The sequence below is a fragment of the Camelina sativa genome, chromosome 17 (assembly GCF_000633955.1).
Source record: "Camelina sativa cultivar DH55 chromosome 17, Cs, whole genome shotgun sequence".
NCBI lineage: Eukaryota > Viridiplantae > Streptophyta > Magnoliopsida > Brassicales > Brassicaceae > Camelina > Camelina sativa.
Window position 1 is genome coordinate 5410968 of NC_025701.1, and position 15251 is coordinate 5426218.

The window sequence follows — 15251 nt, forward strand, 5'->3', positions numbered from 1 at the left end:
AAAAAACTCCTAAACCATCTTCAAGATATGTCTCTTCCTGAAACTAAATCTGATATCCTTCTTGATGCTTGGGACTTCCAAGGCCGCCCCGCCGATCGCTCAAAAACTGGCGGATGGGCCAGCGCCGCCATGATTCTCTGTAAGTATATATAGAAAAATTAATACACCAACAATATATATGCTGAAGACAACACTTAGAAATTTCTAATGGCCCATTTACTATACGTTATACGTTTCTTGTGGACATCGTTTTATCTCCCATGTCTTCATCTAACTTAATAATAAATAAAATTTGTGTGAAGGTATTGAGGCCGTGGAGAGGCTGACGACGTTAGGTATCGGAGTTAATCTGGTGACGTATTTGACGGGAACTATGCATTTAGGCAATGCAACGGCGGCCAACACCGTTACCAATTTCCTTGGAACTTCTTTCATGCTCTGTCTCCTCGGTGGCTTCATCGCAGATACCTTTCTCGGCAGGTTTGTAACTTTGTATACAGATAAATATTTAACAAAATTGAAATCATTCAACTTATTTTTTTAAGTAACAATTAAAATTCATTATTTTGGTTTGTATAGGTACCTAACGATTGCTATATTCGCCGCAATCCAAGCCACGGTAAGGACCGTAGAAGTCCCTTTTCTCTTACCAAAACTTGTAGCCAAGAAAATGAAATAAATAAAATAAAATTTTTGACTAGTCTAATAAACAAATCGAAATAGGAAACAACATAAGTCGTTATTTTTGTTATTAAATTTCCGAAAAATTAATATTATGTTATGAACTATATGATTATTATCAGGGAGTTTCGATCTTAACTCTATCAACAATCATACCGGGACTTCGACCACCAAGATGCAACCCAACGACATCGTCTCATTGCGAACAAGCAACTGGAATACAACTGACGGTCCTATACTTAGCCTTATACCTCACCGCCCTCGGAACGGGAGGTGTGAAGGCAAGCGTCTCGGGTTTCGGGTCGGACCAATTCGATGAGACCGAACCAAAAGAACGGTCACAAATGACATATTTCTTCAACCGTTTCTTCTTTTGTATCAACGTCGGCTCTCTTTTAGCCGTGACGGTCCTTGTCTACATACAAGACGATGTTGGACGCAAATGGGGCTATGGCATTTGCGCGTTTGCGATCGTGCTTGCACTGAGCGTTTTCTTGGCCGGCACAAACCGCTACCGTTTTAAGAAGTTGGTTGGTAGCCCGATGACGCAGGTTGCTGCTGTTATCGTGGCGGCGTGGAGGAATAGGAAGCTCGAGCTGCCGGCGGATCCGTCATATCTCTACGATGTTGACGATATTATTGCGGCGGAAGGTGCGATGAAGGGTAAACAAAAGCTGCCTCACACCAAACAATATCGGTACGATTTCTTTAATTAACTCATCATTTGTTTTCCTAATATATTTTAAAACATTTTAGTGAAAAAAAAAAAAAATCCCACGTACGTTTCTCTTGATTCAAGATTAAAATTTTTGAAAATATTTTGAAGACTTAAAATTGTCAAATTTTTATATTCCATTATAATGGTTTAATTCAAATAATTGAGGTGTAGTGTAGGTTCCCTTAATTGAATCTGATAGTAGTATCAATAGACTTGAAAAATGTGAAATTAAAAGTGGGGAAATAACTCGAAAAGCTCGTGTCCTTTAATTATAGTGGGACCACAAATATTTTTGATTATATGCCTACTTGGCATTAGAAATCGATTTTTAATTTTTTGACAGCCATAAAAAAAAAACTAATTAGAAAAGCTTGATTTTTTTTTTTGTTTGTTTTGTCTCTTGGGTATCATTTTCATAATATTATCACTCGACCATACAGCGAAACTGGTCCTGGATACGAATTTTTACAGCTAATTGCAACTTTTTAAGATATTTTTTTGGGGTTCAAAGGCCCTACTTTGTCATTTATATGTAGATTTTTTTTCCTTAGGAGTGTGTGTATATGCATGTGTATGTTCGTTAGATAACACGTCAAGTTCGGTTGATATCATAGGTAGGAAAAGAAAAGAAGTCTCTCAAAAGATATAATACAAATTCAGATAAACAAATGAATATATGCAAGTGGTTTAAAAAAATAAAATAGCAAGTGGAGTATAATTCTCCAGCTTTACTTTTCACCTATACAATTACGTTAGAAAATTTCACACCCTCTCGTGATTATTTTTGGTTTTCACACAAAGCGTAGCTCCATAATCGTGACAAATTATATTTTTTCATAATATTATAATTAACTGATTATGTTGCCTTAAAACTTATACTAGTATATCATTACACACTGACACAAAAATATATATTCATTCACCTGACTCGTAAGTACAGTATCTTTTAGTATCCATCAATCCCTATGCATGCCTACAAAGAAACAGAAGAATCCAAAGGAATCAAATTGTTTTTCTATTCCAGACAGTTTATTAAAAATCTCTTTGGCATCTCTACATATTTGAATTTCTTCCTTTTTTTTTTTGGAAAACAAAATGAATAAAGAAGAAGAGACGAGAAGTTAGGGGAGACAGTTGTTTTGTCTTGTAGTGAAAACGTTCACGTTTAGTGTTGTAAGACCTCCACTACTTTACACCTTCACCGGGACAGACCCAATTAGTTAGGCATATAACATCAACATTAACCCTAGCGTCACGTGCTTTGCGTGCTAAGTGCTTAATTTATCTTTTGTTTGAGTCTTTCTAAGGTAATATATAGCTGAAAAACATTAGAGAAAACTTTTACCTTTTTCCTTATTTTTCAATTTTTAACATTTTTTTCTGGACTATTCTAAAAACCAATTACGTATGTGCATATTTATATTTCTTGCTATGGGTGTGTGAAGGGTGTACGTCATCTTGAAAAGATTCCACGTAACTATCTCTGACTCCACAACATGTTGTTGATTCAATGCTTAGGCTATATTCCAAAAAGGTGTATTATTGGTAAATAATAATCTATGAAATTTCAATAATTAGGGGCATTTCACATACGTAACTATTGCACAATAACAAGCCAACGCTTACTACTACGAACACATAAAAGATCTTTTGATGCAAATTTAAGGATACATAATCCAACAATAATTATGTTCTAATTATTCCTTATATCATTTTTTGATTCCACAGTGCATTGGACAAGGCAGCAATAAGGGACCAGGAAGCGGCAGTGACCTCGAACGTATTCAACAAATGGACACTCTCAACACTAACAGATGTTGAGGAAGTGAAACAAATCGTGCGGATGTTACCAATTTGGCTAACATGTATCCTCTTCTGGACCGTTCACGCACAGTTGACGACATTATCAGTCGCACAAGCTGAGACGATGGACCGTCACATGGGGAGCTTCGAGATCCCTCCAGCCGCGATGGCAGCCTTCTACGTCGGAGGCCTCCTTCTAACCACCGCCCTCTATGACCGTGTCGCCATTCGCCTTTGCAAAAAGCTATTCAACTACCCCCACGGTCTGAGACCACTTCAACGGATCGGTTTGGGGCTTTTACTCGCATCTTTGGCTATGGCTGTGGCTGCTTTGATAGAGATCAAACGTCTTAGAACCGCACATGCCCATGGTCCAACGGTCAAAACGCTTCCTCTAGGGTTTTATCTACTCATCCCACAATATCTTATTGTCGGTATCGGAGAGGCGTTAATCTACACGGGACAATTAGATTTCTTCTTGAGAGAGTGCCCTAAAGGCATGAAAGGGATGAGCACTGGTCTGTTGTTGAGCACATTGGCATTAGGGTTTTTCTTCAGCTCGGTTCTCGTGACCATCGTTGAGAAATTCACCGGGACAGCTCATCCCTGGATTGCTGATGATCTCAACAAGGGTCGTCTTTACAATTTCTACTGGCTTGTGGCCGTACTTGTTGCCATAAACTTCCTAATTTTCCTCGTTTTCTCAAAGTGGTACGTTTACAAGGAAAAACGACTAGCTGAGGCCGGGATTGAGATGGATGATGAGCCGAGTATTCCCATGGGTCATTGATGATGATGAACATTGTGCATGTCTATGTTGATATGTTTAAATTTGATTTTGAATTTTGTGGTATATTTTATGATAATTTTTCTTTATTACCTCTTGTGTTCGAGTCGACAAATAATGGACCGACCGATAAGGGATAAAAGTTAAAGTTTTCCCAGGGATCAAAGCAGAAATTGTAAAATTTCCCAAGATTTGACGCAATTAACGTCTTTTGTTTAGATTTTCCATTTTCATTTTCATTTCAGTGTGTCAAAAAAAAAAACTTGAAAACTTCACTTTGTTTTTAGTTATTATTTGAGGTTTGATGCAATTAATGTATTTCACATATTTTTTTTTTTTTTTTTTTTTTAAAGGGNATGCAATTTTATAAATTAGTGTCCAAATGGACTATTTCCGGATTTAAGCCCATACAGAATCCCGAAGGCCCAATCCACAAACATCAAATCGAACTAAACCATCTAATACAAAACCGACCTGGATTCACAAAACCAAAATAAACCGGACGACATGAAACCCTAATCTACAACTGTAAAACACAGTGCAGCCGCCGACCATGGACTGCAGATACTCGCCGGAGTGGGACTTTCCGGTGAGCCTGGACGGCGCGGGTCGAACGGAGATGGTGATCCAGGATCCGTTGCCATCCCGCCACCGTAGAGCCGTTTTGAGAAGGAGGAAGAAAGCCGATCTTGTCTTTGTCGAGGAGTTCCTTGCGCAGTCGTGAGATGGCAAAGCAGTAGGGAGTAGATCGGGGGACCTTTGACGGTGGTTTAGCCTCACCAGATCGCAGACTACCTCCCCCATCGTACAACAGTCCGACNCCTGGACGGCGCGGGTCGAACGGAGATGGTGATCCAGGATCCGTTGCCATCCCGCCACCGTAGAGCCGTTTTGAGAAGGAGGAAGAAAGCCGATCTTGTCTTTGTCGAGGAGTTCCTTGCGCAGTCGTGAGATAGCAAAGCGGTAGGGAGTAGATCGGGGGACCTTTCACGGTGGTTTAGCCTCACCAGATCGCAGACTACCTCCCCCATCGTACAACAGTCCGACGAAGCCTCCAGAATCTTCAGTCGCCCGACCTAACCGCCTTCCTCTCTCGTTCCTTGCCGGGAAACCTCCTTCTTCCATTCCGCGTAGCTACACCACCGGTAGAGCTCTTACCGTCGGTGTCTCGCAGATGCTTCTCCTCGCCGCAGCTCCCTTGATTTTGATCGGATAGTTTCGCCGAGATGATGCCGCAGACTACGGATGAAGAACCATGAGCTTTGGAGTCCTCATCGTCGCCGGAATCGACGGAGAACTCCACCGTCGGTGCACGAGATCGTGCTCAAAAGAAGAGGAGATTTGAGAGAGAAATCGCCGCGAGTAAGATGCACGCGCGACGACTCTCTCTAAATGGATTTCACATATTTTAAAAAGTAATTTATACCACCACTAATTAACTAGTGAACTATTACACCTTTCTTTTAATATTCTTTAACCAAAAACAAAAAAAAAGTTGTCACTGAATTCATGACCGAGATGTCTGTCCATGATTACTGGTCAAGTGATTAATTCGATTTATCAGGGAGCTGCATGATTAAGTCCAATATGACAATGATCAATCCTATGATCTCTTTATCTTACACAGTTACACTAGTTGCTAAAATATTATGTATCAACAAGACAACAATGCAATTTATTGGATAAAGAATCAATTTATGGGTGTGTGTATGTGTTTAAAACTTGACAAATAATTATCCGATATAATTGATAAATTATTATCGAAAGAGTTTGATTTCCGGCCGGATAAAGATAAACCCCTCATGCATTGTTCCAAAATTATGGTGGATGTGCTGAATTTAAGGGAGCTTAATTTGGTTTGCACTTCTTTATTATGCTTACGATATTAAATAGTAAGGAATGTTCTGTGCACGTTTCTTTGTCTAACTAGTGTCTCCTGATGCTTATCTAGTTTTCAGATACAAACCAATTATGTAGAATTAAAATCTGAGTTTGGACACGTATATATATACGATCACTTCTGGCATGGATACTACAGAGCGATTAAATCCATGTCTGCATATGGGCGTTATTCAGAATCATTGAATTATGGACTAATTAAAATTCATACTGGCTAGTCTAAGGGTCGGGGTGGCCAAATTCGTTAGCGGTTTAGTCTGCCCCAAAAATAGGACAGACAGCAAAACGTTGCAGGTTAATTTTATTTGTACATAAAAATAGTCCGCAGTTGGTCCACAGCGGTTTTTTTCATATATCTTTTAGACCGCACTACTGCAAATTATATTTGATGAATGGTAAATAAAAACGGTTTAGTCTGCAGAGGGATTTGTCCGTCCTGGCCGCTGCAACCATTCAACACCTAAGTGTCTAACAATATGCTTCTGAACTTTCTTTCAACAATTCGCTACATCTTATAGCAGCTGGACGCATATTTGAATTTGTAATCTACCTGTATCCTTTCCTCTAGCATAATTAATTCATTAATTTCCCATTTTATAATTAATATTTAGGTTAACATTTGTAGGAAATTGTCACTCTGAATATATGTAGTTTTTAAGAGGAGAACTTTTTTTTGGTAGTCATACGACTCATACATATTTTAGTAATATTGGGTGGCCCTAATACGTTAATTGCCAGAAATATAAGATATATAAATTTGCATAAATTCCACTATGTTTCACAAAAATAACAAAATTAGAAAATATCTTGAGAAAGTGGTAACATATGAATATGATTTACTGTAATGATTGGTGGAACAACAATAATGATGAAGTGAGACTTTTTTGGATCTGGAAACTACATAAGCCAATCACAACGAGTGATTATGAAATCTTGGTTTAAAGAATACCATAGTTTAGTAACTTTAGTTTAATGTGTCTTTATTTGACTTATAAAAGACAGGAAAGGGGAAAGGCGGAGAATTACTTTTTTTTCTTTCTAACAGGCTATCTTTTCATTGGTTTGTCTTTTCTCTTTTTGTCTACTTGTCACAAAAAGACCACAACTTCTTTCAACTTTACAATCGGATCGAACATTCATAGATTCATAGGGTCACTGGTGACATTGACGATTCAGCAACCCCTAAAATCCGTGGGTAAAATTTATAAGCGTTTGCTCACTGAATATATACATATGTCTGTATTTGACTATATGGTATTCTATTATCAATGTTAAATAAATGTGATAAAAAATTAATATGCAATTTTAAGATTATCACAGTTTAATATGACAGGAAATAAAAATTTATTTGATATATTAGTCTTTTTAGATGTTCACATTAAAAATAATACAATACAAAACAAAATCACGCATCTTGTTACTTTTGTAACAGCTCAATGACAGTCCACAGGTAAAAAAATTCGTATTCGAATGTTCAGGTTTCTCCAATATCCTAAATGGGGGTTGTTAGTTTAAGATTTGAATAGAGTTTTAAAGATTTTAAATGTTATGTAGAATCTGTTGTTATTAGATCAAAATTTTGTTAAACTCTGTTAAAGTTTAGTGTTATTAGTTTGTGATTTATAAAAAGTCATTTAAAATTTTAACAAATCTGGGTTATTGGATTCAGACTTTTATAAAGTCATTAAAATTTTTGTGTTATTCAATTAAAACAAAAGAATCTAGAATTGTTAATGAGTTCAATTATTATGTTATTGGTTCATGATTTTAGACAATTTCTTTACAAAATAAAGTCATGGAAAGTATCATAAAAATACAAAATTGTTTGGAGGACTTTACAAGATTTTAGAAAACTAATCAACAAAACTCTCTAGCAATCTTTAACAATCTTTCACTTATTCATTTTTATGATTTTGTCGAACTCTTCAAAAATCTTCATAAATCTCAAACCAATACCACCTTTTAAGTTTTTTCGGTTAAAAGTGAAACGGTCTTTTTGTTGGGCATTTTTCTTTTTTCGAAATGCAAAAAGAATTTTGGCATTTAGTGGAATCTTTATCCAAAAATATTTGATCATGAAACTATACTTTCCACAAATTTTTTATATTATCTATGTTAGTGTTATTAATCATTATAGACTTGCATCTTTATACATGGATAACTTTTGATCCACATCCACTTAATTTATTGGGTTGCTAACTCATTGGTGGTCTGGACTCTGAGGCTTAGCTCGTAAAGTGGGCCTTGATAGGTAAACATATAAGCCTTTTCTGATGTTGTTCAACAATATAAGCCTATGTAAACTTTTATCATCTATTGTTAGGTCTTGAGTTGGTGGGNTTTGTTAAACTCTGTTAAAGTTTAGTGTTATTAGTTTGTGATTTATAAAAAGTCATTTAAAATTTTAACAAATCTGGGTTATTGGATTCAGACTTTTATAAAGTCATTAAAATTTTTGTGTTATTCAATTAAAACAAAAGAATCTAGAATTGTTAATGAGTTCAATTATTATGTTATTGGTTCATGATTTTAGACAATTTCTTTACAAAATAAAGTCATGGAAAGTATCATAAAAATACAAAATTGTTTGGAGGACTTTACAAGATTTTAGAAAACTAATCAACAAAACTCTCTAGCAATCTTTAACAATCTTTCACTTATTCATTTTTATGATTTTGTCGAACTCTTCAAAAATCTTCATAAATCTCAAACCAATACCACCTTTTAAGTTTTTTCGGTTAAAAGTGAAACGGTCTTTTTGTTGGGCATTTTTCTTTTTTCGAAATGCAAAAAGAATTTTGGCATTTAGTGGAATCTTTATCCAAAAATATTTGATCATGAAACTATACTTTCCACAAATTTTTTATATTATCTATGTTAGTGTTATTAATCATTATAGACTTGCATCTTTATACATGGATAACTTTTGATCCACATCCACTTAATTTATTGGGTTGCTAACTCATTGGTGGTCTGGACTCTGAGGCTTAGCTCGTAAAGTGGGCCTTGATAGGTAAACATATAAGCCTTTTCTGATGTTGTTCAACAATATAAGCCTATGTAAACTTTTATCATCTATTGTTAGGTCTTGAGTTGGTGGGGGTAAACAATAGTCCATTTATGTTATGACACAAAACACACACGACGATAACCTTAAGACAATTCTAAATTGAAGTGGTGGAATCAATGCTAGAAAACTTCTCTATCTGGAAAATTTCTCTAACTTGAAAGCGGGACTAGTCCATATGGTGTAGTTGAAGATTGCATTTCACTCCTTTTTATCTATAACGAGAATATGAAAACGTAATGATAAGAGACTGATATGCTTAATCAAACAACCAACGTCAATATGGGAGAGAATGAGAAACTGTCTCACTAGTTTTTTACCTCTCATCATAAATCAATGTCATAAGTTAAAAACAAATAAATCGAAACCACAGACTGTTATAAGATTACATGATGACGAAGCAATTGTATGAAAGAATCAGAAACTCGGAAAGGTGTTCCATATTCATTCGGTGTTTCGCCTTCTTTTACCAACGCACCTCTGCGGCACTGAACGTTTGTTCTTTGCGTTTGCTCTGAATTTGACATCTTTCGTCTTCCCCTGCATCTTCTTGTACTCTCTTGATCTCAAAACTGCTTCCAATATATTAATGTCTTCCCGGATCTCATGTCTAGAGAGTGACGTTAAGCACGGGAGTATCTCTTTTTGGAAGTTCTTCATTCTTCTCCCTCTTCTCAGCTTGAGTCCAATCTCTTTGTTGTTATCTCTAGTGATGTTGTTGTTAAGCTCATCTAGAGCCATTGATGACACACAGAAGTCTTCTTCAGTGTTGGTTTCGCTTATTCCTAACGTGTGTCGCTCATATGAATCGCAGGAACATCCTGGTTCCGCTTTACCCATCTCGAGTTTATCTGAAAAGTCTTGATCTTGAGATAAGCTGTTGGTTCTTGACACAAGCTTTAACTGCAAGTCTTGATTTTGATATGAAATCTCTGATATGTGGACTAATGATTCAGCTGCCATTTGAATCACTTCAGATGAATCTTCCTCATCGTTACAACATCCATTCTCCTCCTGTAGGTCTTCTTCTGTTACAGGAAACTCAAGGCGGGTACGGCAAGAAGGCTCTAATGCTCGAGGAGAAGAACTTATTCTTGACTCAGTCCTCGAGTTGTTTTCAGTAGTGCAGCAAGAAGTATATGAAGCTGGAGATGCTGTGCCGTCTTTTTCATGAACATTTTGGCATTGAGGAGAGCAAAGCGGAGTAGGACCATCATCTATTCCACTTTTCTCGCAGCTTGTTTCTGTCTCTTCAATGTATGGACAGTTCAAATCTTGTAAGAAACAATAATGAGGCTCGGAAGCAGCAGACTCATCAACCGGAGCGCTATTAAGATCCAGTAAACTTGGCTGCTCCTCATTAGTTGTCTTATCACTAACATCCTCAACAAGAAGAGATTGATCCACTGCCTTGAGAATGTTTGAGCTGATCCGATCGAAGAAGGACGGTTTTGTTTCAGGATTTCTCATAGTAACATAGCTAACAGAAGCTGCAACATGCTCTGTTTTCTCTGTTTCGGAGACCCATGAGGGAGGAGGAGGTTCTTCAAGATCAATAACAATTCTTGGATTTCTCTTGCCACTCCAGTTTGTGGCTGATGCTTCCTTCACACTATTTGCTTCGAGACCCGAATGATATCCCAACTCTACGGTGGTGTTTTGAGAACCACCAATGCCGTAAAATTTACCGGAACCAAGTGTCTCATGAAAGTTCTTATACGCATAGTGATCTGCAGGACGCTGAAGATCAATATCTTTAGTCAACAGCTTAGGGGAGTTTAATCTCTTATAGTTATATCCATCACCAGACATGGAGCTCTCATTTTTCACCTGATACACCTGAAATGAAAACCTTGTTGTGAACAATCTATTCTAGTATTTTTCTTAACAACACACAGAGTGACCATGAGGAACAAAACGCTTCACAAATCTTTGTACCTGTCTCCCAAATAGAGTGACCATATTGATTGGATTCTGCTTACAAGTCTCTTTATATGATACAACATGTTTCTGTGAAAACACTTCTTCTTTGGACAAACCGAAGAAATACATGGCAGTTTCCTTTGGTCTAACTCTTTTATTCTATTTCTTATGTCCCGTCCCTATCATATATGCAAATAGAAAAAAAATGAGATGATCGATACCTAAAAAATCAAACTGTATAAATGGATCAATTCATAAATAAAGAGCTTACACAAAGCTTGAAAAGTGAAATTCTATAGTTAACCAAACAAGGAATTAGTCCACGGTGGGCATATACAGAACATCCATGGAAGCTCATTACACAGCTCAAAAAGATTGAATCAAGAACAAGAACAAGATCAAAAACCCATGAAAGTAAAGAAAAAACAACATCAATGCTCATTATTAGACCAGTAATCAAACAAAAACACACAAAATCAATACCTCAGCTAAACCCTCCTAAATCCTAATCTTGTAGTGACAAAAAAACTAAACCTACTGAATATGATGATGATGATGATCAACACATATAAATCTATCAAACTTTATGATTATGCAAAGCATGCATATAAATATGCTTTATGAATGAATGATTCCATAAAAGCTAATATTCATTATTTTCACATTCACGTAGATATATATTTTCCTAAATCCGAACTCAACAGTTTAGAGCTATAAGCGGAAAAGTAAAAGCATCAACTTCACCACGAACACAAAGCATTAGTAAAGAAGAAACAAAAAAAAACGTGAATTATTATTTATTTTTAAAAATAAAGAATTACCCAGAAAGAGATAGAGAGAGAGAGAGGATATAATAAAGTTTGAAGCTTTACCAATGGAGAGATTGAGGAACAGATCTGGGAGACGAGCAGAACAGGAGAAAAAAAAATATCTCAAGAAGAAATGATGAGATCCAATGGGTCAGATTGTCTCCATCAATATACACACATATAACGTGTATCTGTAATTATCACCAATAAAAAATTTTGTATTATCGGATCATGAGGAGCGAGAGAGAAGAGAGAGAGAAGAGAGAGAGAGAAGAGACTCTCTCAAAATCTCAGAGAGAGAGAGAGAGGAGAGAGAAAAAGGGGTCTCTCCTTAGTGGTTAGTGTGCAACATCAGAGCTATCTTTTTCTGAGATTTATTTAACTTTATAAGAAAAGAAAAAAGTTTATTGGAGTATTTATTTATTTGACAAAAAGGTTTTTTTAGGTGTGTGTTTTTTTAGGATTCCTCACTTTATTATTATTTTCCTTTTTTTCTAATTATGATCGAATGGGGTTGTTTACTCGTGACAATTGACGATTTTTAAAAAAAAGGAAAGATATATAATTAAATTGATGAATTAAGAAAAAAGAGTATATATGTTGTTGTTGTTGCAGCTGTCGTGTAGTGGTGGGAGATTATTATGGTCAGATCTGTGTGGGTTGAGAGTTGAGGAAAGAAGAAGAGGACCAAACATAGTGTTTGGGACAGAGTAGAGGCTTTTTGTAGTAGTAGCCCAGTTATTAGTTTCCAGCTTTTTTTTCCATCTTTTTTTCATTTTTTTTTATTGCAATTTCTCCCCACACGTATTTATTGGGTGATGTGATTTCTCTCTCTCTCTCTTCCCCAAGTTATTATTATTATACTATCTCGTACGAATCTAAACCAAATACTACAGTACTATTATTATTTTAACTTGTAGTTATTTTTTGACAACAATACCAATGTGTAGTATATAATGTTTAAAGTTTAAACGATATGGTAGTATCGTACTACCTTTCTTTGGGGGGTCCTTCTCGATTATATCGGTTTAGGCGTTCAGCGTACGTACGAGGGGATGGAATTGGAATTTTTGATTTTCTTTCATGTAGAAAACGAAACCATTACTGTCTTGGTTTTTGGGTTTTTTTTCTCTCGGAAAAAGTTGTACCTGTCTTGTTTCTCTACATTTTTTTTTTGTTTTCTTTAGTTAGTAATCTTACTCTTGAATTATTGACCTACACACTACACGTTACTTTATACTAATATTTGACTGATATGCGGATTTAAAGTTTTACAAATTATATTAAAATTTATTGTACATTATTTATAAATTTTATTTTTATTATAATACACTTATTTATCTCCATTTACAAATCTTTTATATATATTACCATTAAAAGTGTAATTTCTTATACCTAATATACTCTATATTACAAATATATTCACCCACCTAGAAAATGTCCGTATAAACACATTAAGCCAACTATTTTACTTTCACTTTTGCATAGTTTTTTAATTACTATAATTATTGGCTCAAAAAATATTTCGAATAAAAATTATATTACATAATATACTAATCAATGATGTATCAACACAATAGTATATGACCACCATGGAGAAAACCTCGGCTCCACCCTCATCTCTTATGCAGAGAACCTTGCGTCCAACCTCCTCCACCATGGAGAGAAACTTGGCTCCGCCTTCCTCACTTGGGGAGATAACTTTGTGTCAAACCTCCTCCACCTTCCTCCCTATGAGAGATAACCTTATGTCCAACCTTTTACACCATAGAGAGAATCTCAGCTCTGCCCTCTTCCTGTGTGGAGAGAATATGTTCACGTCTTTTTGCTATCTCAAAATGGATTGCTCTGACAACCAATGAAACTAAAAATCTTTTTCCAATGTCACAAAATCTTTTGATAGTAACTAATATTAAATTTCCCAATGTATTCGTGATAGTAACTATGCCAAAGTGAAAGTAAAATAGTTGGCTTAATGTGTTTATATATTACATAATATACTAATCAATGATGTATCATCACAACAATGTATGACCGCCATGGAAAAAACCTCGGCTCCGCCTTCATCCCCTATGGAGAGAACCTTGCGTCCAACCTCCTTCACCATATAGAGAACCTATGCTCCCTTAAGGAGATAACCTTGCGTCCAACCTCCTCCACCTTACTCCCTTGGGTAGATAACTTTGTGTCCAACCTTCTTCACCATAGAGAGAACCTCGGCTCTACCCTCCTCCTATGTGGAGAGAAAATGTTCACATCTTTTTGCTATCTCAAAATGGCTCCGACAACCAATGAAAGTAAAAACTTTTTTCTAACGTCACAAATTTTTTTGATAGTAACTAATGTTAAATTTCTCAATGTATTCATGGAAGTGTCTATGACACACCATGATGTAGCCTCTGTCTTTGTAACGCCTCAACCGCCACCATGCTTAGTGAGCCCATGTACACTCTCGAGAAAAATTTCGATTCCGAAATTACGAGGAATTTGTCAAGTTACAAGATCACACAATTGATTTATATGGTACGTACAAAATTTTAAAATTATATGAGTGATATAAGTATGTTTAACATTGTTTAAATACAAATGCAATCGGATATATTAAACATATGGACAAAACTGATGTTCGTACTACTACTACACCCACCTTAAGAAAGGTCACTCTAACTTTATTACTAGAAGAGTAAGTTCAATGCATATATTATTATTATTTAAGGTAACTATATGTTTTATGAATTTTAATTATGTCCATTAGTTAATATTTTTTTTTTTTACGTGATCAAGTGGAAATGAAATACCTGCAACATTATGGGCAGAACAAGCAGAACTCTTGGAAGACAAATATCGTGGAGTGGAAAATAATAATTTTTATCATGACGAGCGTCTTGGTCAAGATATATCAAGGTGAAATATATTTGTCAGCATCCTCAGGCACTAAATTTTACTTGAATCATGATTCTGATCCGGTTAATGCTTTTCGGAAAAGGTATTCTCTCAAATCTTAAATTAAATTATATATATTAAATATATTTAATTCATGTTATAAACTAACTTTCCAATGTAACTTTAATAGTTTGAGGTATAATGAAGAATGTTTGGTTAATTTGGGTGACATAACTAAACAAAATATACGTCCAGAAGACCAACAATCAATTAATGATATTTGGGAATATGTCTCATCAGATGACCGTAAGATAAAAATATTCTTCTTATTTACTTTATAAGAAACATATACTACTGAACAATGAATACAATTATTAATGATATATATTTCCAATATTATTATAATTGCAGGAAAAGAAATTTGTCGTGAAAGCAACTATAACTGAAATAGTGTTACGAAAAAGTTGGAACTACATATCATGTTCGAGTTGCTCTAAAAAAGTAACAAAATCAGAAACCTCTCTTATATGCTCAAACAAAAAGTGTGGTAAATCACCAGCTATAAATAAACCAACAGAGATAGAGAGGTGAGGTGAGGGTTTCTATTTCGTATTTATTTTGTTAATTTAATTTTTAATCATTATTGAAATAGAGTTGAGTGTTCCTACATTTTTTTCGTTA

General features: G+C 35.5%; 2 protein-coding genes across 4 annotated transcripts; one reads left to right on the forward strand and one right to left on the reverse strand.

The window, feature by feature from the left end:
- Positions 7-4228, forward strand: LOC104755475 (protein NRT1/ PTR FAMILY 6.3-like). The gene is made up of 5 exons (XM_010477865.2): positions 7-139; positions 303-480; positions 580-619; positions 804-1378; positions 3128-4228. The coding sequence occupies exons 1-5, from the start codon at positions 28-30 to the stop codon at positions 3990-3992; spliced, it is 1770 nt and encodes a 589-aa protein (XP_010476167.1). The 5' UTR covers positions 7-27; the 3' UTR covers positions 3993-4228.
- Positions 9193-12034, reverse strand: LOC104755476. 3 transcript variants are annotated; one of them, XM_010477866.2, is made up of 3 exons: positions 11751-12034; positions 10894-11057; positions 9193-10794 (listed from the first exon to the last, which is right to left on the reverse strand). In XM_010477866.2, exons 2-3 carry the CDS (start codon positions 11005-11007, stop codon positions 9400-9402), a joined length of 1509 nt encoding a protein of 502 aa, XP_010476168.1. In that variant the 5' UTR covers positions 11008-11057; positions 11751-12034; the 3' UTR covers positions 9193-9399. The 3 variants fall into 3 exon arrangements, with proteins under 3 accessions (XP_010476168.1, XP_010476170.1, XP_010476169.1); XM_010477868.2 differs by having other exon boundaries at positions 11700-12034; XM_010477867.1 differs by lacking the exon at positions 11751-12034 and adding an exon at positions 11150-11693.

What these genes read in the sequence shown, in the direction of transcription:
- LOC104755475 (XM_010477865.2), top strand. Translation starts at nt 28, where the DNA reads ATGTCTCTTCCTGAAACTAAATCTGATATCCTTCTTGATGCTTGGGAC. An exon ending in CAGCGCCGCCATGATTCTCT is followed by an intron (nt 140 to 302) that starts GTAAGTATATAT and finishes ATTTGTGTGAAG; the next exon opens with GTATTGAGGCCGTGGAGAGG. An exon ending in TCGCCGCAATCCAAGCCACG is followed by an intron (nt 620 to 803) that starts GTAAGGACCGTA and finishes GATTATTATCAG; the next exon opens with GGAGTTTCGATCTTAACTCT.
- LOC104755476 (XM_010477866.2), bottom strand. Translation starts at nt 11,007, where the DNA reads ATGTATTTCTTCGGTTTGTCCAAAGAAGAAGTGTTTTCACAGAAACAT. An exon ending in TCACTCTATTTGGGAGACAG is followed by an intron (nt 10,795 to 10,893) that starts GTACAAAGATTT and finishes TTTTCATTTCAG; the next exon opens with GTGTATCAGGTGAAAAATGA.